Genomic DNA, 25,334 nt, shown 5'->3' on the forward strand with positions numbered 1-25,334 from the left:
GGTGTCACAGCTCTGAATCTGGACCCTTTATTCATTGTTGCTGAATCATGAAAGTATTTATTTTGATTAATGACAAGAGATGTAAAAAAATTTAGGAGGGAGATGTAGAAATGGGGCTAAGGGATGCAATACAGCCTCAGTCTGTCCTTAATTTTAGTAACTTCTTCAGGGGCACAGCTTATGTTGGAAAACTTTCAAGACTGTCGGGTAATCCTAACAATCTGCCTCAGGATGACATCTGCGCGCAATTACAGTCCCACTAGGTATAAGATTAGTTGGCGGTAATATGCATATCACATGGTATATTTTGCTGTAGTTGTTCTTCAGTCAGTTAAATTGCATCATTTGAAGTTTTAAAAATATAAATCATATCCGTTTTGATGTCAGAATGTTCCATTTTGAAATGTACATTAAAATGTCTACAGGGATGTTTCTCACACAGATATGGAATAGGCTAATTATGCAGCGTTAAATAACTCAACCGTAGAGCTTGAAGTATATTTGGGTTTTGTTTTGTTTTGTAAAGTTTCCATTCTTCTAACTTTGCTTTTTGTTTGCTCCTCCTGTCTAGCTTTTAATAACCCACGAGCAGGGCAACTGGGCAGGTTATTGCCAAACCAGAATTTACCACTTGACATCACACTGCAGAATCCAACGGGCACAGGAAGTTTCCCACCCATAAGAACCAGTAGCCCATATTCAGTGATACCTCAGCCGGGACTGATGGGCAGGAGCGAGGGGATGATAGGAAATCAAGGAACTTTAGGGAACAATAGCACAGGTAAGAAGTTTTTCCATTCGTTCTCATATATTTGATTAATAGGTTATATCATGCGTAACTTAATCAATGTTAGGGCTATTAAAAGTCCAGGATGTATTTTATACATTTGTGTTTAGCAGGCTGATATGTGTTGGCATATTTGTTTTGAACTTGTTCTATTTCAAAATGCAGATTTTTTAGGCATGCTGTTTGCGCGCTGCTGTTCACTTACCTGAAAACTTGTAGATGAATTCATTGTATTGGCAGCTATAATCTGTTCACATCATTATTCCACATTCACCTGAGTCTTGGATTGGCAAAGTCCTTCCAAAACAAATTTGTGGGCAATGCTGCTGCCCTTACTACGAGTATTCTCTGGAGACCCTGTCGTTGCTTTCACTTATCCTTTATTTATTAGTATTAGTTTTCATTTTAAATAACAAAAATGTGAATCCTTTATGTCATTTTATAAAGTACAAACTTTTTTGGAATCATCAGATGTTGTAATAGTACTACCTCTTTAAACTGTATCGTGGATTATGCCTGGTTTGCAATGCATTGATTTCTTCATGTTGCCTTAATACTGTACAAAGATACCAGAGAGGGTATCATAGGAAAAGTTTGACTGAATGACTTATTTCAACCAGTGTACAGTCTGAGACTGTCCAAGTGTGAAACAACAGCTAAAACCTTTGAATAACTGGGTGTTGTAAGTCCTTTTAACAGGCTATTCACTGTCAAAGTTTTGTATTTAGTTTGCATCAGTATTAAAAAACACATACTGCCAGACACTGAAATATCCTATTTGAGCAGTTTAGAGGTCAACTTGTGGTCTTTCAAGTGTCCTGTTACTTTCATGTTATGTATACATATTAGAGGATGTTATTCATCTTATGCATACAAGTTAGAGTGTATAATGTATATTCCTGCCATTTGGTTTAGTGTGCCACATCTTTCAGCTAAAAGAATATGCACGCAAATAAAACAGAACAAACCTGAGGTTGTATTATTGAAGCAAATTTTGTACGGCGGCTAAAATAATGACCCTCTTTAGAGGATTTTCCTTCTTGGTTATATATCACCAAGTAGTTGGACTGGTGAATAATAAATATTTTTTTTTGGGGGGGGGGGGTAGCATTCATTTAAGTTTGTTGCAAAATACAGCTAGAGACCAGTGGTCCAATCTACAAACAGTGGTTTATCAGGTCCCTTAACTGTACAAAATTGAAATGTTTAAATGCTATGAATAAACAGTTCTGGGGGCTTTTTTTTAAACTGCTGTCAGAGTGTAGTACTCTGTATATTCCAAGTGTAAATAAACTGTATCAGTTGTTTACTGTAGATGTAGGAGGACTTCCCCTAAAATAACAGTAATGAACTTCAGCATCTATCGGAAAGTTCCTGTGAGTAGTTTCCCTGCACTGTCTGTTGGTTCAAGATTATTTGGGTGAGCCGTGAAGCTAAGAGGGCTCTTGATTCTGAATGAAAAGACTTGCCAGAAGATGTGTACAAATGCGAGTTTAAATTTAATCCTCCTAATTTGGAAGTGTGTATAGTGATAGCATGTTGTTACTCAAATCTTCATTCTCACTTAGCACTTGGAAAGTAAAGCCCTGCCACACACATCAGCAAACGTGATTCATTTCCTGAGGAAGGAAGTCAGGGCTATCCACACACCCTCAGCACCTGTTGCCCAGTGCTTGTGGGAACACTTACCCTCAACAGCATTGCAGAAATGATGAAAGGATCTTCCTTATGTAAAATGTATAATAGTCTCCAGCCCCTTGACTAAGCAGCTTAATGCATCATTCTGTAGCTTTGTGCATCTGGACAGGCAGTTGTGACACGATGGATTTTGAGTACAACTGCTGCATTTTTATCTCTAAAAATTCAGCTAATCAGGCAGTTGTAATGCTAAAGTCATTCTGCATCATGTTGCTGCACCTGAGTCTGCCTGGCTTTTGTGCAGGAATGATTGGTGGCAATACCCCTCGGCCTGCCATGACGTCTGGAGACTGGGGAAGCCAGGCTTCTGCTGTGAGGGTGACCTGCACGCCCACGACCAGTGCCCTGAGCAGGCCCATCCAAGGAGGCATGATACGTAACCCCACAGCCAGCATTCCCCTGCGGCCCAGCAGCCAGCCTGGCCCACGGCAGATGCTCCCATCTCAGGTCATGAATATGGGTAAGTCAGCTATGCCACTTTGCATGCGCTGGACTGGAAAAGTTGCAGCACCAAAAGAGAGAGAGAGAGAGAGAGAAAAGGAAAAAAAAAACTCACTTCAATTCTAGATTTGATGAGAAAAGTATTCCAAGAATTAGGTGTTCAACAGGGAAAGTTTCCTGTGTAAGCAGGAATGTGTGTAAATCATTAATTTTTAAAGTGTGTGATGATAGGAACAATGTTCTTTAGCCACATAGTAGCGTGACCTAAGAAAGAGGATATAAAGTTGCTCTTGTTTATTAAAGACTGGGGGGGGGGGGTTAGGAGGCGGAAATACTGTAAGCACTCTCATTGTGCTTGGTCAGTACGTTATATATTGACAACTAGAAGCAAGTATGTTATGGTATTGACTTTATCTATTGTTAATATTTTTATGTTTATCTCCTGCAATAAGTTCTTGTTAGCTTTTGTATCTGTGGTGTCATATCTGCTCTCTTACAGTTTTGATCCATTTTCAGGGTTCTCTTGATATTTGCTCAAAATTTAAAAGCAATTTTTAACAATAATTTCATGATGCTTTTGAAGTGCAACATGAGCAAGTCTTAATGTTTTCATTTGCTTTTACAATACAATAGATAATCCAGTGGAAAGAATTCCCATCCAAATAGATGCTTTTCACAAATTTTATGTGGTTATTTTTCTTGATTAGGACCATCTGAATTGGAGATGAATATAGGAGGACCTCAATATGGCCAACAGCAGGCCCCTCCCAATCAGACTGCACCGTGGCCTGACAGCATCTTGCCTATAGAGCAGGCAACCTTCGGTGGTCAGAACAGGTAAGTGTTGGTGTCATATGGAGAGATCTTACAGCCCCGTGTTTCAAAAGCCTCATGGAAATTAATTCCTATGTGAAATATTCATCAAATTTATATCAATTTTATACTTGTAATATTTTATGCCTATGAAATGTATACATGTTCCAGTAGTACTTATAATTGCTCTCTTTGACAGTTAATGTGTTGGAAGAATTAAAAGTTCTGTATCACAGTAAATGCTGCCACTGCTTCAGATAGTTGTATCATTTTTCACCTCCCAGGCATTAATGTGGGCATGATCCTGGCTCTTTTGCTGTTCTCATTGTTAACAATTATGTCAGAGAAAGTACTTAAGATTAAAAGTGGAAAAATGCTGGAGCCTCTGTAGTTACAACATAGCTGTCTTTCACTGTGGTGGGGTACTGCTTTTAGCAGTGCAGGACATCATTAACTTCTGTTTTGCTTGGGATTTTAATTGACCTAAGTTCTGTAAAAGCCTAGGGAGGAAAAATGAAGTGAAAGGGAGGCTGCCTCTTCCCTGGCATTAAATTTGTTCATTCTCAGATAACCAAAACCACGATTTGATCAGAGCTTATTAATGCATATGTAATATATTAATTTTGGTTATTATTATTATGCCTTTAAGTAATGCTATAACTATGAAAAGCATTTTACAATTGTTAAAAAGATGCGAGTCTTCTTCAGAAAATTTGCAACTATAATTAAAGATTATGGATTATGTAGATGATACAAAAAGAGTCAAAAGGAGAAATGTTGAAATATTCTGAATTTTACTACAAATTGATCTTATAAATTGGGATATTTTTCAATAATGGATGGGAGGTACAATGAGTAGGAAAATAAAGATGAAACAATTGGAAAAAAGTGTGTCTGAGGAAAGATGTATCTTCTGGCTACATTCTCTATTTTTCATAATATTTCCTGGTGCTAATTCTCCTCTTGTTAGGGTGTCTGTATGCTGAAAGCGCTGTTGACATAACTTGAAGTTATTTGACTGAAAAATTACACCTAAAATAAAACATAGGGCCGAGCCATTTGGTCAGCAAACCAGCGGATAATTATTCAGTTTTGTTACCTTTGCATTTCTCAAAATTTGCTGATAGCTGGAGATGGTGAAAAAAATTCTCATTACTTTGCTTTCTGAAGTTAATCGTGTTTTGATCATTTACGCCCAAACGGAGGTGATGAGGTGTTTGGTGCTGTCATTTGTTATTTTATTAATTCCTGATACTTGCATTTTTATAACCTGATTATCATCATGACTCCTCAATCATATAGTCTGTTACACAGCTAAATTGTGAATAAAGCACATAATTGTTTTAGAGAAAAATTAAACATTGTATGTAAAAGAAATTTTTAAAAAAGTACTTGTAATTGTTTAACATACAGAACTTGACATATGGTTTTTACTTTTTTTTACTGTATGTATTCATGCCCATTTACAATTTGGAAGGTTTTTTTTAGTGGCCCCAATGACTACTTTTCCAGGTCATAGTGCCCTTTTTATAAGTCTCCTTCAAAGTCTGCAGTCAATTTGATGGAAAGATCTTTTTTGTTGCTCCTCCCCTGTGAGAGTGGTAGAAATTTTTCTACACATGTGATTGATTCATTTATATTTTTGAAATGTGTGAAAGGTACATCATATATATATTGATTTTTATTCTTTAGTGATGGGGATGTGATTAAAAATGATATGTTTTTGTTAGTTTTCCTGTTTACCGTCCTTTGGTTTTTTAGATGTGTAAGCTGATGATGCAGCTCTTCCCTTCTGAGTAGCTTTGACATAGAGATTAGACTTCCATGGCAACCATATATTTCATTATGGAAACTAACTACACAAACATGGGTTTTTTTGTTTTTCCAAAGAAAGACCTGTAGTAGTGTGCTTAAAGTAGGACTTGTTGTGAACTGCTCAAAATAAAAATACATCCTTTGGCTGCTGCTAAGGTGCTGTTTCAGATTTAGTTTATTTCTCAGTATGCTTTGTCCTTTGGGTTTGGGATAGATCTTCTTCTGCCTTTATAACTGCGAGTGTGCTTTGCCTACAAACTTGGGGGTGAGGTAAGCAGGATCAGTGGAGCCCCCATGCTCCGAGGCACCTCACCAAGTGCATAAACTGGTACCCAAGCGGGCAATTCCATCAGGTGGGTTAAGCTCACAGGGTGCTTTGCTGCAAACAAGAAGGGGAATGTCCTTTTCCTCCAACTCCTTTGTGCATCTGGCCGTCTACTGCTGCTGTTCAGTTTGTGTGAGCTCTGATGATCCTCAGATCCGTCTGTGACCTCTTCCGCTTGCTTAGCATGACAGAAAACTAGATAAGAGTGTCTATGGAAATGAGTTCTTTTATCTACTTATGATAGTATACTTAATCTAACATCTATAATTCAAAGTTAGAGTTAGTTAAAAAAAATTAGTTCTCTCTTTAGACTTTCTTCAGTGTTCAGTGAATATACTCTAGACTGACTCCTGTGCTCCTTTGTTGATCCTGTACTACGAATTCAGCGCTCAGACGTCTCTCCGATACACTCACATACTCATTGAATACGCTATGCTTGTAGAGTCTTGACAGGCACGTTATTCACGCTCTTTCTTTGGGAAACATGACTTGCATTCAGAATAGTTTTCAAAACAAAATTAGCAGCTATTAAAATAATTTCTGTCTCCACTTGTTGGTTCCATCTGAGTACTAATCCTCTGATATTAGTCCTTGCTTTTCAGCAGCTGTTTACCCACGTAATATTCATGTTTTCGCAGGCAACCGTTTGGCAGCTCACCAGATGACCTGTTGTGCAATCATCCTTCATCAGAGTCGCCAAGCGACGAGGGTGCCCTCCTGGATCAGCTTTATATGGCATTAAGGAATTTCGATGGGCTGGAAGAAATTGACAGGGCCCTAGGAATACCCGAGCTGGTTAGCCAGGTATACTGCATGCTGCGCTGCCTATGCAAAAAACTGCTTTTAAAGGATGAGTTGTCAAGATAGAGGTCAAAGTGTGTTACAGAAGGGAGGGAAAGTTTTAAAGTTACTATTATATGTACATTATAAAACCCACTGCAGGCAAGCTAAAGTGAAGTTAAGGAATTATGGTTGGAGTCGGCTTAACAGCTCAGTGTTGACCAAAGAGCTTCCTTCACCCCCAGCCTTGCGCTTTCTTCCTCGTCCGACCACCTTCATCTAGTTCATGTTGTTCTGACCCTGTGATGAGGCAGTCCAGTTCAGACAACTAACCTGACCAAAACCAAACTTCTGCTTGTCTGACGGTCAGAGGAACAACTTGGTGTGTGGGAGAAAGGTAAGATCATGGCCAGCAACAGGGGCAGGAAAGAAGAAAGGAGAATATGAGCACGTAGGAACAGAGGAGCAAGATCAAGACCTTTGTGTTATGGTAACAGCAAGCTTTCGGATGAGCAAAATTGTAACATGTAACTTCACCCTTAGTTTTTTTCTGTAGTTGATTGATGTGAGTTAAGGGATCAGCTTCACCTGAAGCAGCTGATTTCACTCCAAGCACTTAAAACTGTAAGTTTTTTTCTTAAGTTAGGAACATGCTTCCTATGCTTTGAAGCACGGAGTTGTTCTATTATTTTTAATCTGTTATTTTTTCCACAGATATTTTTTATTAGTTTTCAGTTGGTTCTTGTCCATTTCAGTCTTACATGATGCAAAATAAAGTGGTGAAATTAAAAAAAGATTTGATGTTTCTGCTGCATTTCCAAAACAGCCACATTTGCCTCTATAATGGTTTAATATTCTGAGATGAGCATGTCGCCTAGAATATCCATTTCATTACCCAGCATTCATCAGCATCCTGGGAATATCTTCTGAAATAGCTCTGCATTTTAGATACTGCTTCTGTCTCTTCAAGTCTGTGGACTGTCTGTAACTGTGAAATAGGACCAATGAAATCCTGTTTTGTACATAAGAAAAAGACACCCCCACCTACTTGGTACAGTACAGAACATAGTGAAGTGTTACGCTGGAGGTAATTTAGTGGTGAACTTCAATTCTGTGATGTGAAACTTTCATGCAGTAGTGTATGGCTTTTGGAATACCTCCACCAAAATAGCATGTAGACTGTTTTATTTGAAACTAAATGGTAAATATATTTCTATTTAGGTAATATTTCAGTGGAAACTGTCAAAGAATTTCACAGATAAGAGAAATGTCACATTTTAGAACATGGTTTTAAAAGTATTCATCAAGCATTTTATAGGCATTTGAAGTCTTGTTTTCATGAGGGCACTGAAATTCAGATTAACTCAATTCCCAAGGTCAGTGTGGAATAAGCTATACAATTATTCTGGGTAGAGGGCAAGGGAAGTATCTAGAATAGAGTTTAGAACTGTGTTAGCTATTTCAAGCTAACGGGTAATCAGTTTGTGTGAAAACCCCTGAAAGAATTAAGCTCTCTATTCACATTAGCTTCTTTAATAGTTTCAGGCATCTTTATTTCAAGTCACTATTCAGTTTAATAATACTGAAAAAAATCTCACTTTTATCCTTGCTCATTTGTAATGCCTTTGAATTTATCTCTGATTCAATGGCAAAAATACAGTGACTTTGCTTTATTTACAGATTTTAATATAGAGTTTGTCATTTCACATTTTTATTCACTAGAAGAATGCTTCAACAGCTATGTAAATAACATTGCAAAGAATGAGCCTTTAAAAAAAAAAACAAGAGAAGAAGAAGTGGTCTCCTTAAAAATGCTTTAACACTCAAAAATACAATTTGCTTTTTTTCAAGTTTTATATTTTATCAAGGAAAATGTACATAATTTGCTCTGTAAAAACGTTGCTATTTCAGAAGGATGTTTTTGTGGGGTGGCTGTATTAGTCTCATACAATCCTATGGAAAACTGTCCCGCCAACCGTTTGTATACACTTCTTTTCATGTGTTTACGCAGAGCCAAGCTGTAGATCCAGAGACCTTCTCGAGTCAGGACTCAAGCATCCTTCTGGACCAGAAGGCCCCGGTGTTCACCCAGCAGTATGCATCTCAGGCGCAGCTGGCCCAGGGCAGCTACGCACCCATGCAGGACCCAAACTTCCACCCCATGGGGCAGCGGCCGGGTTACCCAGCCTTGCGCATGCAGCCGCGGCCTGGCCTCCGGCCCACTGGCATAGTGCAGAACCAGCCAAATCAGCTGAGACTTCAGCTTCAACACAGACTCCAAGCACAGCAGGTAGAGCCTGTTTCTTATGCCGGTTTGCCTGGCGCAGTTGCATATCATGCACTACGTGTACTGACTTTTAGCTTGCTCTGAATTGCCTAGTTTTTAAATGCATACCCTATTTTATTACTATTTACTTCCACTTTTAAAGTAGAAGCCGTAATGGGTTTGCCAAGACAGTACCTTGTGTATTCTCTTTCTTGATCTTTTTTTCGCCTTTTCATTATTCTTGTAATATTGTACAAGAATTATTATTGTAATATTGTACAAGTATTTAAGTCTGGGTATAAGTAATTCTGAGAGGCTGCAGCAGTGCCTGTTGTTGTATAGATCCTTTAATGTTAGTCATATCTTGACTCTTCCAGCAATCAACATACTTTACTCTTGTCTGTTACCTCCATCCTTTTTTTCGCCTTGGTCTACAGTTGAGGATGATTTTAAGTTGTTGTTCCTTGTTTCATTCTTAAACAAAAATTTGAAAGTATATAAAAATTATAGAGCCTAGTTCAAAGTCCAGTTCAGAGTCCTCAACAGTCCAATCCTAAACTCAGAAAAGATAGAAACTGTAAAGGCAGCATATTTGGAAAACAGCTTAGTGTCTGTGCTGTTATTTGTACAGCGCATTGTCTCCTTAAAAAGTAGGATTCTGTGAATGATGACAGGATTCAAGTAGGAAAAATAGTCTATACCTGAATCTGTAAAAGTAGGTCCTCAAATCTACCAAGTGGAAAGAAGATGTATATACCTATGTATATAAAATCCCCCCGCTTTTTTTTTCTTCTAACAACTCTTGGGATAATTTTTCTTTTCTTTAGAATCGGCAGCCACTGATAAATCAGATCAGCAATGTCTCCAATATGAATCTGTCTTTGAGACCTGGAGTGCCAACGCAGGTGAGGGAAATAGTACTTTAGAAAAATTCACTTTATTTTCCTGTTTCTCTCCCATATTAATCTAAATAGAGTACCAATGCTATATCGTAAATACATACAAAAATTCTAAAGCAGGTCCTGAAAACAAATAAAGCAGTCTAAATGATAGTAAAGCATTTGATTGTTTTAGAGTCTTTCCCATATTTACACAGGGTGGATGCTTGTCTACTAGAAATGGGATATAACTGTATGTTAACCAAGTTTTTTGTTTCCTAGAGAAGATGCGCTTTTTTAATGAGCTACTCTGTTTGCAGTTACAAGTTGCTGCAACGTTAAACGCCAATATTATTCATGTTAGCAACTCTTTCACTGTTGGAATTCTTTCTCAGCCGAAGTATTACAGGATTATTTTCTTCCATTTAATATTATTTGGGGGGGGGAGGATGAAGAGCTTGCATCTTTGTGATGGTTCCCATGGCGCTGCCTCTGCTAGCCATGCTGGTGTGCGGTGGTTTATTGACGCTGCCGCTGTCATTTCCCCACAGGGCCCGATCAACGCACAGATGCTGGCCCAGAGGCAGCGGGAGATCCTGAGCCAGCACCTGAGGCAGCGGCAGATGCAGCAGCAGCAGCAGGTGCAGCAGCGAACGCTGATGATGCGAGGGCAGGGCTTGAGCATGACCCCCAGCATGGTGGCCGCCGGTGGCATACCAGCAACCATGAGCAACCCACGGATCCCGCAGGCAAATGCACAGCAGTTTCCGTTTCCTCCAAACTACGGTACTGGATTTACCCCCAATGCCTTTCGGCAGTCCTTCCTCCCCAGTATCGCTCCAGGCCCAGCTCCCATCCCGCAGCTCCTCACGGGGCGCCTGGGCCTGCCTAACTGGGAAATGATGGGAAACACAGAAGGATAGTTTGGGCTTGTCCTGAGTCCTCAAATTTGGTGTGGTACCTTCCACTTTCCTAGATCAAGTACCACAATTTCTCTGCGTGTGGGTCTCCATTGAGCAATAGCAGAAGTGCAACGTGTGTGTTTATTGATATATGCACACACAAATAGGCATGCATTCATGTACACATATACAAGTTCTTATAGGCTTTATGGGCTCTGAATTTTGACTAAAATAAACCAGCTGTGATTGTGATACTGTTTTATTCTTTGCATCTTGATCATGAGAGTAGCTAAAAAAATCAGACAGATTCTTTCCAAAAAATATAATCATTTGTGTGTGCATAATGATATCAAATTAGCAACTTAACTATTGAGTCTAAGTAATAAAAATTAGTATCAGATAAGGCATTCCCTTCTTTAAGCCTGTGAGTAATACTATTTTGTTCATGTATTTTAAGAAGCTGTATGCTACTTTATTCTGGAGGTACATGGGTCCGTTACATCCATGCAGTTACTGTTACAGAACTTTCTTTCTCTAAATATATTGTAAAAGTTATATTAAAATTACATCAAATATTATGTATCTACATGTTCTACTGATACAACTAATACAAATCAATTTCACCCACTTCTAAATTTGCTATCTATTCTATTGATCAGTTATCCTTGACACCAGTTTCTAATTTGTAAGTTATTTCCCTCCACAGATTTGTTATTTACGAAAATGAATACACATTATGTTAACTTCTCTATTCCATATCATAAAATAAGTAATGTAGACAGTGGATATAGGAATAGATTTTATAGAACCTAATTCTTGCTCCATTGTTAAGAGTGGCTTGTTTCAGTTGAGTATGCTGCTCTTGATGAACTTAAACAAGACCAAAGTGACTTGCACAGAATTCTTGCACACAATTGACATTTTAAAGTCTGTTTAAACTCCCAGCTTAAGTTGTTTGCTTTACATTTAGGTAATATTTTGATTTTACAGAATTGCAAAATGCTTGCACAAAATGGCATTGTCTGTTTTTGCAAGGACACAGAAATATAAATACTAAGGTTCTAGGAACTTTTAGAAAGAGTTGAAAATTAAGCCTAAATGTTAAAAGGTGGTGTCACGTAGTGAACAGGTCGTGCTTCTTTCACTACAAAATTGGATTTAGAAACTGAAGCAAAATGTTTTATTTGTTTGTTGTTTTGAATGGAGTTTCCGCAAAAAAGTCACTTACTAGCGTTTTTCCTTGTGGCCTCTACCAGGCATTAGGGAGCACAAGTAGCCAACATTACTTATGCTAAGCACTTTTTTTAAGGTTATGCATGTAGTATTTAGTTGATGATGTATTGCTTTTAATCTAGATCCTACAGGGAGATGCAAGGTCATAGGTTCCAGATGAGACACGTCTGCAGGTTTCAGTTCTTGCTTTGTTTTAGCCTAGAATGTACACTGGCTGAATTTCTCATTTTATTCTTTAGGTATAAGTCAGCAACCTGATCCAGGCTTCACAGGGGCCACCACTCCTCAGAGTCCACTGATGTCCCCAAGACTGGCGCACACTCAGAGTCCCATGATTCAGCAGTCTCAGGCTAATCCTGCCTATCAGTCCTCTACGGAGATGAATGGGTGGGCACAAGGGAATATGAGTGGAAACAGGTAAATCCAGAACAAAACCAGAATGAACACACACACAGGAAAACGCGTCATTTACGGTCTATACTTCTTTATTTATTGTTATATGTATTTGTTTGTTTGTTTGTTTGTTGTTAACTATCTACTCCTAAAAGAGATTTCTTTTCAATTTGGCTTGACGAGTTCATTTAAATTCTGTCTTTATAAAAGGCAAAGTGAGTGCATAGCTAAAAGACCTGCATCCACACAATGCAATACTTCATCTGTAATAACTGATGAAACACTGTGTGTCCTTTTGAAGAAATGGTGCTGCACAATGAGTTCCAGTTCCTAATGTTTGTGCGGATGCGTCTCTTCTGCATGCGATTTTATTGTTGCCCTCCCACACTGCTTTCCATGTGCCTGGACCAGCTGAGCTGTAACCTGTGCATTCTCTGCTGCTCTGGAAATATGATGACTGGATATCACCTCCCACTTTAAATGCCCAAGAGCAACCGGGTTCAATCCATTTGTGCTTGCACATATTTGGGGTCAGCATATAACTCTCATTCTCTGATAGCATTGTAGCATGCCTCATGCATGCAGTTAACTTTTTAGTTGAGGCCCATGCCCCAATCAGTATAAACCTAATAATTAATCTGTCCACACTGGGTGGGTTACATGTTGAACAGTATCAGGAGGCAGTAATGAGCTTCCAGATGGCACTGATCTTGTGCTTCCCCGTGGACAGGAAGAGCTGTCAGGGTGGTGTACAACCACTATCCCTGGAGGCTAGACTGCACAGAGATCTCTAGCAGAGTCCTTCTGTCATCCTGAAGTTCTCAAGCTGCTCTTACTATCCCAGCTCAACAACAGATCGTTTTCCCACAGTTTGACATGTTTAATAAACCCAGAAAATAGTACATCAGTGATGAGGCTGATCCAAGTAAAGTTCCTCTTAAAGCAGCTGATTTATCTCATCATCCTCATCCTTGTCCTTGTCTCAGTTCCTCACTGTCTTCCTGAAGCATCTGCAGGAGGCATAGCTACCACTGTTGTGGCTTCTGCTGAAACTGCAGCAGGGGCAGCTTGATAGACTCATGGTTGGCTTGCCAAACTGCAGCTCTACAGTGGAGACATGTCACAGGCATTTACACAAGCCACTGAGTATTCACAATGATCTGTAGTGTGCTATTTCATCCATCCAGATAACAACTTAAAAATGGGTTTAGGTGGCCTAAGAAGACATGGAGTAGAAGGAAGAGAATTGTGGGATTTTCAGAGTTTGATCCTGTGCCCGGAATGCAGTTGCATTCCACTATCCACAGGGCACTTGAAGAAAAAAATCTCACCATGGACAGTGCATGGCCATAGCGTAATGGAGACCCAAGTATGAGGTTGAGCGTTACCATCAAAGATTTCCTCAGCTGTGGGAGCAGTGCTTCATGGGGAAGTACAAGTCAGCTGTTGATACAAACATGGTTACTGTGTACCATCCTACATGCAGCACTTCTTTCACAGTATTTCCATGTAATGGAGATCTTCTAAATAGACACATCTTCAATAATAATTCCTTCATTTACTATTGGATTATGCTCCAAGATTAGGAAAGGCTGATATATAAATAGTGGGGAGTACATTTTATGAAATGTATAAAAACTACCCTCTCATATGATTTTCTATGTAATGGGACGATACAATCCAGGAGGCACAAGGCACTTTAAAAAAAATCTGGGTAGAGCTCTTCCACAGTTAGTTTTCCTTAAGCTGATTTGCAGAGGCCTTGAAGGAATGTGGAGGGTAATTATCTTGGACTTTATGTTGTTTCTTACAGTGCCACATTTTTAAAACATGATGCTTAAAATCAGTAAATAAATTTCTGCACAATTGCATGTCTATATTTGTGAGCCCACTTGCCATAATTGTATGTGCAAATCTGGTATTCATATGTGCAAATAGCCTCTTTTGCAAAAAGGAAGCTTATTAAACCAGATCCAGTATCAACTCAGCAGTCCTGTGCTGTGATAATAATGGAGGGGGAAAAAGGTGTTTTCCTTTCCATCCAAAAGTTACTTTCCCATACATATATAAATATATATACAAGGCCCATTTAGACAGATAATTGGCTGTTATGCATGCACATAACAGATTTGTACCCTCTGCCATAGTTTCACATGCAAAGGCATGCATTTTTGTGCACAGACACGGAACCTTAAATTTTGAAAATCTATTCCTTAGTCATTAATGTAGATGAAAAACAGTCTTTCCTTTAAGTTGGCATAAACAGCAGTATGTACAAATTCCAGTTTAAAGTATATTAAAAAGAGAGTAGTTTCTTACTGGCTTCAGCATTCTAAGTCTGACACATTGCTTTTTCCATTCCTTGCTGTAGCATGTTTTCACAACAGTCCCCACCACATTTTGGGCAGCAAGCAAGCACCAGCATGTACAATAATAACATGAACATCAGTGTATCCATGGCAACCAACACAAGTGGTATGAACAACATGAACCAGATGACAGGGCAGATCAGCATGACCTCAGCGACCTCTGTGCCTACATCAGGGTTGTCCTCCATGGGTCCTGAGCAGGTGAGAACTTAAGGACTTGAGATGACAGCTAGAGGATTTTCTTTGACTTGTAGTTTTTCAGGTCAGTTGAATTGGGCTATAACTGCTGTAAGCCATTACATTTCTTTTATCAGTTCTCTTGAGAAATTATTATGTTAAAAAGGCTTTCTTTTTGGCTTTGCACTCAGATAACCAAGGTGACTAATGAGGTAGAGCACCTTTTGCATCTAGATTTCCCATTTTAACCTAGCACTCCTGTAGTTAGTGCATATATCACTCCTGGACTACTTTGGAAAGTGTGTGGTGACCTAGCTCCTGTTCTCGGTAGGTAAGTTTGGATAGCTCAGTTGACAGCCCCCCATGTTGTTGCTGGTTTTCTCAGCGGTGGAGGCTAGGATTGAATGTCAGGCAGTTTCCTGGAGATAGATAAGAGTGAAATATGCTGGCATGAGTAGTGTGTGGAAGATGCTTCTACCACCACTGGTTTTGTAGTACCAGATAATAGGCAATCGACTTAGAGAACTATCAATCTAGCACCTTCCCGAGCACAAAATTCACACTTTCTGTAGTGTGATGTGTATAAAATAGACTGCTAAATCAATAGCCAAGTAACCTGTTCCTATCTGCTGAGAAGAGGTTTATACATTCATTTTTATTTGAGATTGCTCTTTAGGATATGCAGAATTAGGAAGATAACATTTTTAGTTTGTCGGTCCATAATTAAATTCACATAACGCATTAATAAATAATTGACAAGCAAGTCCTCTTAATTAACAGATCTATATAGTTGTTTCAGAGCTGAAGTTGAATTGATTTAACACACAAACTTTAAATTATGGACTTTTCCTAGAAACATGGCCAGGAAAGTTCCTTGTGAATCTTCAAGGAGAGTCTCCCACAATTGTGGCCAGTAGGGTCATAAACCCCTTTTTTGAGATGATAAGGTTCCAGTTTAAAGCTGGTTGTATTATTGGTTTGTTAACAAATGTCTTTTTTTCTAGCCTAAATTTGCTAACAGACTATTTACTTTTCTGCCAATATTGTCCTTTAGCTTAAATAGCCCTTTTCTCTCCCTGTATTTTAAAGAAAGGCTTTATATCAACATTATTTTTTTATTTTTGTTTTGTTCTGGGGGTTGTTGGGATGTTCTGTTTTGAGTTTCTTGTGGTTTTTTTGTTTGTTTTTTTTTTGCTAAGTTAAACAAGCCATGCTGTTTCAGTCTCTTCCTGTAGGCTTTACATTCCTTTTCCTTTTCTGCACCTGTTCCAGTCTGAATCAGTATTTCCTAAGCACCAGTGCCATGTGCATAACACTAGTTCTTCCTAATTTCTCTTGGAATACACTGACAGATATAGCCCCAGATCACGTTTGTCTTTCACAGCTGCCGCATACTGGTGACTTGAAGTAATTTTGATACTCCCAAATCTGTCACCTCCTCTGGTGTTTCCAGTTGCTGAGCCCAACTATAGCAGACTTTTTTATTATTATTAGTTCCTAAGTGCATGCTGTTGCACATTTTTAATATAGTAAAACACTAGTTAAGCCAAAGAAGGAAAGAGTAGGGATTTGAAAGTGACAGCCCAGTCTGAATTCTTAATGTGCACGTGCTGCATAATTTTCCCCAAGAATCTGAATTAAGAAATATACATTATAGAAAAGATATGGTTTTATTTCAAAGACTCCCATGATCTTTGCAGAATATTGCTTCCACAGGCACAGTTGTTGCACTGTTTTTCCTTCCTGTTGGTCTATTAGATCTTGTTTCAAGATAGCATTTATCTAACTTCCAGCAAGCTGAATAGATTGAGTTTCTCTATCATCTCAACATTTGTTTTCCAGACCTTCATGCCCTTTTGTGGATCTACTTTAAGCTCCCTTCATTACTGTACCATCATTCTAGAAGTATGAACAGAAGAACTGAACTCAGTGATATAACAATGATTTCACAAATGCTGTGTAGAAATCCTGCTTGTAACCTCTTTCAGTGCAGGGAGGGATTGCTTTAGCTCTATCTGTGACAATGTTGCACTGGAGAGCTCGTATGGAAACCCTTAGGAGGATCCTGATATCCCCAGATCCTGGTATTCCCAGATCTCCATATTCTTGCTGAATGCTTTCTACACAGACGAAACCTGCATTCTTCGTTCCCAAGTGCATTACCTTCCTTTTGTCTGTATTAAATAGCTTTTGTTAGATTGAGTCTATTTAGCTAAAGTGCTGTGGCTCATTCTCTAACTGTAAACTGTTTTCCTCCTAATTTACCACCCCTGCACTGTGTCATCTGCAAACTCTGCAAGCAAATGTTTTATATTTCAGCTAGGTCAGAGGTGGCCAACTGGCAGCTGAGGGGCCATTTCTGGGCCACAAGACAGGATTTCTTAAGTCCTCAGGAATGCTTGCTGTGCTGCTTTACATTTTCCTTTCTGAGAGGCAGGAATAAATAAAAGTATGTATATAAAATATAAATTTGATGTTTTTTCCTGTGCTTTTTATAATTTGCCATCTTTATTTAGCAATTGACCTAGACCATGCTAAACTTTTTCTTGTAACTGGTGGCTTTCAGAATGACTTTATATTTTCTTTAATTCTGCTGGCTGTTGCCATTTCAGTCATTCTTTTGATTTTTTTTTTTATGATCACATGTATTTTTTACCTTATTGTTCATTGCCACCTACTTTCTCTTTTTATTTATTGTTACTTTAACATCACATGCCCATCTCTTTCTCACCACGGTGGATAACAGTGGTTATGCTACAAATGTGTTCCAGCTTTTGAAAAAACTTAGAACTTCGCATCTTATTGGATGGTTTTGGAAGTAACACATTCTTGTTCGAAAAGAGCTCTGCCTGGGCAGGCTTACCTGCTGAGAAGCAGCTATGCTACTTTTGGTATCAAGCAGATTTGTTCAGCTCTGTTTTGTATCTCTTCCCTTGGCACTATACCATATCATATGGGTGTATTCAGATTTCCAAAGTGCGAACTGTTGTGTTTAGCTGCTCATACTTGTGTGTCTCCAGCTTCTCTTGTCTACCACCTCAACTCCCAGCATCACCCTGTAGACAATGAAGATCATGCCCAAAATGTTGTCTTCCCTGGGTTTGCCGTGTATGATGCTTAGAGACTCTTTTACACACTTGGGGGTTCAGACCTTGTCTCATTGTCATCTTCTCCCTTACAAATTACCTTAAAGCTCTCCAGGCTGCCCTTACTAGTCTGTCTTTTAAGAGGCTGCTGTCAGTAAGGCCAAAATGCAAACTGCCAGGTCCACACAGTTCCTTCTGTCCAAAACCTTCCCTGTGTTGCACCATTCACAAAACTGCTCATCTCCGTGTCTTCCTCTTGTTGTTTGCACAATGGACTCTTGCCTTTTTTTTGCCTGTTAGTTATTTTGCATCATGGACGCATGTTATTTACTGGGCTGTCAAAGAAGCAATTTGAAACCTTTGCAGGAGGAGAGACTTTTCAGTATATGAAATAAACCACTATCTAGATGTCTCCTCAGAGTAGATGTTTATTAATCTGCATGCTTGCAGTACTCCCAAGGTCAAAACTCACTTGGCATTTACTAAGAACCATCTTGAAACAGTATTTTGAAAACAGACTAGGTCTGTTCTGCATACTGGATGAAAGGAGCTAAGGAGTGGTATGAGACTTTTCTTTCTAGACATGTTCCAAATAATTCTGCTCTACTGGCAGGAGGCTGTAGTAACATGCTTGATTTAATTGCAAGGGGGTTGTAAAACATGTCCCGTCTTGTTATAGTTGGATTTGATAACTAATAACACCACTTAACTCTCCTTCTTACAGAATCATCTGTAAAAATTCTGTTATTTCAGAAAAATCTTAAGAAAACTATATAAACCTCTTTAACTTCTTTGACATTTTCCTTACTTTTCTGACTGAATTGCTGTTGCAGTCAGAAACATTAATGTGTTAATATGGATTGTTTTATCTTTCGCAAACTTCTGAAGCGAATTTAATCCTATAACAAAACAGTAGGTTTTTCTTTGTATCTGTTACCATGTTACCGTGTTACTGTGCAGGTCAGGACTCTTGCACCATCACTGGCAAAGAGATCTTTAACTGAAACTTAACTGATGCCTTTCCTTCTGGAGACATATGCTTTTCCATTACTGTCCTAACTCTACTGTGATGCAAACCATGTGCTCTTTTTTTTTGTTCCAAAACTGTTTTTTATTCAGTAAACTACAATTTTGTATTTTTGCTTTTTATTTTTTCCTTCATCTACTGAACAAAGTAGCGAAGGCATGTGGGCACGTGCCTATTGCAACGAATCTTCTAATGAGTGTTGGTAAATGGCAGAAAGTACTTTTCAAACATGGATTCTGTTGCTCAGACAAATGCATATAGATAAAGCTGTGAAGCTTTCTACTGTCTTTCTTACTAAACAAAATAGTGTGGGTCTCTACCTTTTTTATTTAAATTTCCAGATTCAGGTTTAAAAAAATCTGTCCATTTGTTGCTAAGAAGTGGAAAACCTCACTAGGAGGCTCACAGTGCTTAAATAATCAGTTGCTTCAGAGTTGAAAATTCTGAAGCAAAAACACTTAAGTTTCTAACCTTTCCTGTTAAACTTCATTCTCATCTCTGGCAGCATTAGGGAGACCACCTTTTTAACCACATTAGTGCATGCAGCTTTGCAGCTCTTTGCAAAATCAATGAATAGCAACAGAAACAGAACAGTCAGGAGGACTTGAAACAAGAAGGCTTTGGAGTGGTAAATTCAAGACAATTCTCCCCTTGCTGCAGCAGGTTGTTACAGCTGAAATGAGGTAGTGTAGTGGCAGATCCTCCTCTCCGTGGCAACCAAAAGTCTCCTAAAGGGCAAAGTGAAACAGAAAGCATTGTTTTCCTTCCAGCAAAATCTAGAGGGGCAGATCTTCCATATTATCCCACCCATCTGGTGTGCGGGAAGTGTGAGAGAGAAATGAGTCAACAAAGACTCTCTAGGAAGAGGATTCTTTCCCTTTAAAACTTCTAAGGAAAGTTGGATTTACTAATACTGAGAACCTTGCTGAAAGGCTATGTTTTGCATTCTGTATCCTAATCCTTTGATTAAGAAAGCAGTGCTGTAAATTCAGCAAGCCAATCTTTCCACATAATGAAGCATGACAGACCCTTTGGTTATGCAGAAGTACACGGATTCAGTACTTTCCAGTGGCTGTGTTCAGCAAACTATTGAGACGATTCGTTTAGGAAAGCATGCAGCTGCAGGTTTTCCCATTTAATACTATCTTCCCTCCATTGCTTACAAGCAGAAAAAGATATGTCATTAGAACTAAATCAATACTGAGTATAATCCAGCCTACATGCTTTCTCATCAGCCTTTGAAAAATTGCATGGTGGGTTGCAAAAGCAGAAGGTCTGCAGGTCACTGAGGGTAGGAAAGTAGCTACATGTTTCTAGTTTCAGGACCTTCATAGCAGGCATCTCCCCTTAAAATAATGTGACCTAATATGTGGACCCTGTTTGTAAAATATGCGCAAGAGTCATAGTATCAGGAATGAAATTTTTGTTGTTGACTATGAAGCAGAATAATATGAGTCAAACACATGCTGAACAAGACGGGTGCTCAGCTATATAGTCACTTCCCTGATGACAACCTCATTTCAGAAGTGGACGTTGGTATATGCAAGTCCCATAGTGGTTTATAATGTTGCTTTTTAATTCTCATCCCTTTTTCCAACATACTTTTAATCCATTTTCCTTAATATCTTGTTACCAATAGGTTAATGATCCTGCTATGAGGGGAGGCAATCTTTTTCCAAACCAGCTGTCTGGAATGGATATGATAAAGCAGGACGGAGATGCAACACGGGTAAGAAATGACATATACAGGCAAAAAGAGGGAACTGAACAAACAGTATAGTGTGGTCTAGCATGGATACAGTATGTTTTTACTTACAAAGTTAAAAGTACCCAGGATGCTAGTAATTTTATTTAAGGCCTTCACATTTAATTTTTTTTAATTTATCTTTTGGTGACATCTCTTAAGTTCCTTATTTAGATCCCACTAGCATTATTGAAGTGAATAATACAGAATACATTAACACATACTGAATTAACAGTTAAATTCAGCAGACTTTTATTTATAGTTTATTTGCTTTTTACAAAGCAATTATATGACTACTTTCTGATGATGGGAAAGACTTACTGGTGATTTATATTTTCACTGCTGCATGCTTAACTCATTTCATGTTTTGTCCTGCCTAAGTGTTTTTCCACTTTTCATTGCATTATACTTAGGGCACCAATTTTATGAATTACTTTATTTATTGCTTTCTATACCATGCTTGTTCTGAGGAGAGTAGTAATACTGAACTAATTTTCACACAAATCTCCAACTGATGGAGTAATTAGCACTTGCTTAGGTCAAAAATGATTTGTATTCCAGACAGTAACAGCATTAAGGAAAGCCATTGTAGAGTTCCTGGCATCTGGCCAGGTAAATGAGGTGTTTTTTATGTGCCCCCCTCAGTGGAAGGTTTTTTATGGAAAAAACCCTTCATTTAAAATAAGTGTGTTACAACAAACCCAGTATTTTTGAGACCTGATGTGATTTGAAGCTAGAGTACAATATTTTCTCTGTGTGATCCAAACATCACGGCTGTGGAGACCCATACAAATGTCAAAAGCTGACCTTTCTGTACAACAAAATAGCCTCACGTAGAAACCTGTGCACTGGGAAAGCGTGTATGCATGGTTCTCGGGATTACCAGCAGCATGCGGCGGCCAAGCTGCTGTGCCGGGGGCAGGCAAAGCGGGGTCTGGCGCGAGGGGGAAGCACCATCTAGCGGCTGCTGCGCCCGCGGCCTCGTCCCTTCGCTAGCACTCCTCTTGCCTGCAGCAGAGCCGCTTCTCTGCTGCCTTTGTTTTTAGAACAATCAATGGTAAGGCCTTAAGCTGCGCCACTTTAAATGTGTTCGTTTCCTGGACTACTGTCTCGTTGTACGCTGCTGTGCAAATATTTAATCGGGGAGCGCTCCGTGCTGTGTCTTGCAAGTTGAAACCACTGAAGATTGTTGGCTTAAAAACGTTGTGGTCGTCTGGTGGTATTAGAGAAACAGAGGTTACAAGTGAAACATGCAGCTCCTTTATCTTAGTTTTTCTCCTTATGTTTTGATTAATATTAGTATTATTGATCTCAATTTTTCTTCTGTTGGGAAACTTTTATTCAAAGTTGATTTGGACATAATGGCTTAGGGAAAACAACTGGAGTGAAATAGCCAGTTATCAGCAACAGGAGAAAAAGATGTGAATAAGAAAGACCCTGAGAGAGACTGCATTTATTTAAGTTACTGAAATATCACCCAATCTTTGTAAACAGCTGTCTTTCTTTGAAAGTAATTAAAATAGGCAGATCTAACCTGCTGTTTCTACGGGAGTTATTTTATAACCTTCTTGAGGTCCATCCTTTACATCATTATTTCCTGTCATCTCTTTGTATGCAATGTTGAAAACAGAAAGATGGAATTAAATACACAAGTTTTCCTCTAATACTGAATCCAACAGCATAAATTTAAAGTTTTTCTGCTGTTAGAAAAAAGAAATTTGAATAATAGGAGAAAGCTATTGACTCCAAATATGTTAAGATTAATGAAAATGAAGGGCATGAAAGTACTGAGAAAGAAGTAGCCAGATGTGTATTTTATTGTGTCCATCTCTTTTTGCACTTACGTGTGTTTTAAACTCCTTGGAGGCCAATTCTTAGGGGTTCACATGAGAAGTATCTGTCTCCAAGAGTGGAGGATCTGTGAATGGAAAATCTTTTCTACAGCCTTTTCACAGTCACTTTGATGACTGATAAAAAGTTGCAGTATGTCCTGTTTTAGCATAAGCTGTCATATGCCATTATTAGTTACTTAATGCATTCCTTATCCTGTAAAATTCCATATATAAAAAGAAGTCAGACCACCAGAGAACAAAATACAGGGTACCACTGAGGAAAGAAAGGAGAAGCAGAGAATAAAGAGGAGAAAGGAGGAAGTCAATTTTAAAGAATGGCTCAAGAAAAAAGGAAGAGAGAGTGAGTGTATGTGACAGAAAAGGCCTGGAGGCATACAAGAGAAGGTGGAGAAGAAGTCAAGAGAAAAGTCAGAGAAGAGAGTTATAAGGGCAGGTGGAAGAAGCTGAGTGGCAGGACTTCAGCTGAAGTTAAGTCTCCTGTGGGTAAAGGTGCTGCTGAGGGGGTTGAAATTAAAATAATGGGCTCAGTGCCATGACAGTAAAATGGCCAGTGGCGTGCCTGACAGCAGTCATGACTCAGCTGAAACAAAAAGCATCTTAACCCTCTTGAATTATTTTGCAAGAGTACATCTGATTACACTCTGTGTAGTACGGATTTTAATTTTATTCCACTAATACAGCTCTAATACTGTCAAGGAAAAGGTAGAGAGTTTTACATATATGTTACGAATGTTTTATAAGCACTAGAACTATCTTTTCACAGCACTTTGAACTGCAATAGAGTTTAAGTAGCTCCTATTTCCATGCTATAAACTACTTCTATGTAACATTTTTTTTAAAGCACAAACTTTGTAGTTAGAGGGCTGAAGAGAGGGTTAATGTGCTTCATCCCTTGGCAGTTGTGGCTTTAACATGTTAAAGCTGAGAACATTCATCTGACAAATTTTGATTATTTTTCAGTGTTTCTTAAATTTGATCTCAGGGAATTGTATTATTTAAATGGATTGGTTCTCTTAAGAGTTGAGTAACCAGGGTGTAACATATTGTTGCTGAAATATGTATAGACTGCAAATCTCACATTTACCATTCTAATTTCTGTTTGCTTAATACTGTTTCATTTTCTTTTAATGTATTAAGGGTAAGACTTCTAGAGCTTTTAGGGCATACAAGGATGATACAAAAATACAAACAGTGAGGGTGTTTTAAAAGTAACTAGAGGACAAAGAATTTTCTGTCTCCTTCAAGGTGCAAAGTACCATTTATTTGTAGACCCGAATATTGTTGCAACTAGAACAGTTTAATAATTTATTATTTCACCGTTATTGGAACAAATTTTTATAAACTAACTTCAGGTGGTAAAGGAAAATGTCTGAACCTGATGCTGTTTAAAAGCAAATATCTCTGAAGAATACTGTATGTATCTGAAGTTTATGAGAGATATCCAACTTAATTTAACACAGTGCAACAGTACTCTTGTTGTTGACGATCTGCAGGATTTTCAGATAACATCTCTATTTTAAAGTTACATAAATCAGACCTATAAGTTATTCTGAGCAATTTTTCCTACACTGATTATCATCCTGGGAATAATAATTTGACAAATTTCCTTGAAGTTCTCTTTGCTTTGGTTATATCTAAATAAAAAGAAAAAGATAGTTTTTCTAAAAGTAATTTGTACCTTCTTTGTGTAATTCCCTCCTTAATACATTTTATCACCCTAAGACTTTTTGTTAAATTATAAAACAAATTCATTCTATGCAAAAGTTATTTTTTAAGTCATTGGTCTAGTGGAAACGACTCTGCAGAGATACTATTTGCAAAATGTCCACTCTGAAAATAAGGACATCTCCTCTGGATTTTCAGAAATCCGTTCAGATTTTATGGTCAGAAGGTGCTAACCCAGTCCCAGAATTGCCTCTCAACACGATAGGAAGAGGAGCCAAAGTTGAGTTTGTTCATAGTAGTCTGGGTTTGAGGGAGGTGAGCGTGGTGTCTTCGCCCTCTCAAGAAAACCAAACGAGAAGTGCTGCGGTGTTCGCCGTGGGGAGGGTCTGTGTTGGCCTCCGTGCGTTTCCTCCTGGCTGGCCACCCCTTGGAGAGCTCCAGCTGCGCCCGCGGGCAGGGCTGGAAGTAGCCGAGACGCGGCGCAGTGGAGGTGCGCGTCTCACCTTCCTGGGACTGCGCAGGAGAACGTGGTCAAGTCCAGCGCGCCGTATAGACAGCTTCCAGAGGAGGGCCAGGCGGCGTGCACGCTGGCCAGCGAGAAAACCGCCTCCAGCCAGAGCTCACCGAGCAAGGGAGGCCTTTCCCAGGCAGGACAGCAGGCTGCTGAGCAAAGGGCTCCTCTTGGAGCCGCTGGGAGCAAGTGAAAACCAAACCGGGGAAAAAAAATAGTTTTCAGCTGGGTTGAGTCCCTGACCGCAAAGCCACGTGGGAGCAGGAGCTCGCAAGAGGAGGCAGACAGAGAGGCGCACGGGAAGGGGCAGTCTTAAAACAACCGTGAAAACCACATCCTGAGGCTTTTTAAAATAGGAAAATACAAGATAATCAACTCAGCTGAAATCAGTTTGTATAAAGACACTGCAAGGGTAATAATTCTGAAGTAAAGAGCATCTCTATGGGTTGCTAGCTGAAGCTTTTTTTTTTCTTCTCTATTCCCTTTTTAATTATAATTCTTGGAGGGGAAAGATGAATAAAAAAAATCATTTCCTATGAGAAAGATACAACAGTAACAGAGAAATTTGACT

At 38.9% G+C, this 25,334-nt stretch overlaps 1 protein-coding gene across 9 annotated transcripts in view; it reads left to right on the forward strand.

The window, feature by feature from the left end:
• The window catches only part of NCOA2 (nuclear receptor coactivator 2), a 198,499-nt gene that overhangs the window by 169,191 nt on the left and 3,974 nt on the right, over positions 1-25,334 (forward strand). For all 9 annotated transcript variants that reach the window (XM_026056258.1, XM_026056257.1, XM_026056259.1 and 6 more), the window contains 10 exons: positions 572-781; positions 2,730-2,945; positions 3,634-3,763; positions 6,518-6,683; positions 8,671-8,949; positions 9,753-9,830; positions 10,355-10,589; positions 12,178-12,355; positions 14,703-14,901; positions 20,630-20,719. In XM_026056258.1, the coding sequence (XP_025912043.1) occupies positions 572-781; positions 2,730-2,945; positions 3,634-3,763; positions 6,518-6,683; positions 8,671-8,949; positions 9,753-9,830; positions 10,355-10,589; positions 12,178-12,355; positions 14,703-14,901; positions 20,630-20,719 (1,781 nt within the window). The remainder of the gene's footprint in view (positions 1-571; positions 782-2,729; positions 2,946-3,633; positions 3,764-6,517; positions 6,684-8,670; positions 8,950-9,752; positions 9,831-10,354; positions 10,590-12,177; positions 12,356-14,702; positions 14,902-20,629; positions 20,720-25,334) is intronic.

The sequence above is a fragment of the Apteryx rowi genome, unplaced genomic scaffold (genome assembly GCF_003343035.1).
Source record: "Apteryx rowi isolate R43461 unplaced genomic scaffold, aptRow1 scaffold_130, whole genome shotgun sequence".
Classification (NCBI taxonomy): domain Eukaryota; kingdom Metazoa; phylum Chordata; class Aves; order Apterygiformes; family Apterygidae; genus Apteryx; species Apteryx rowi.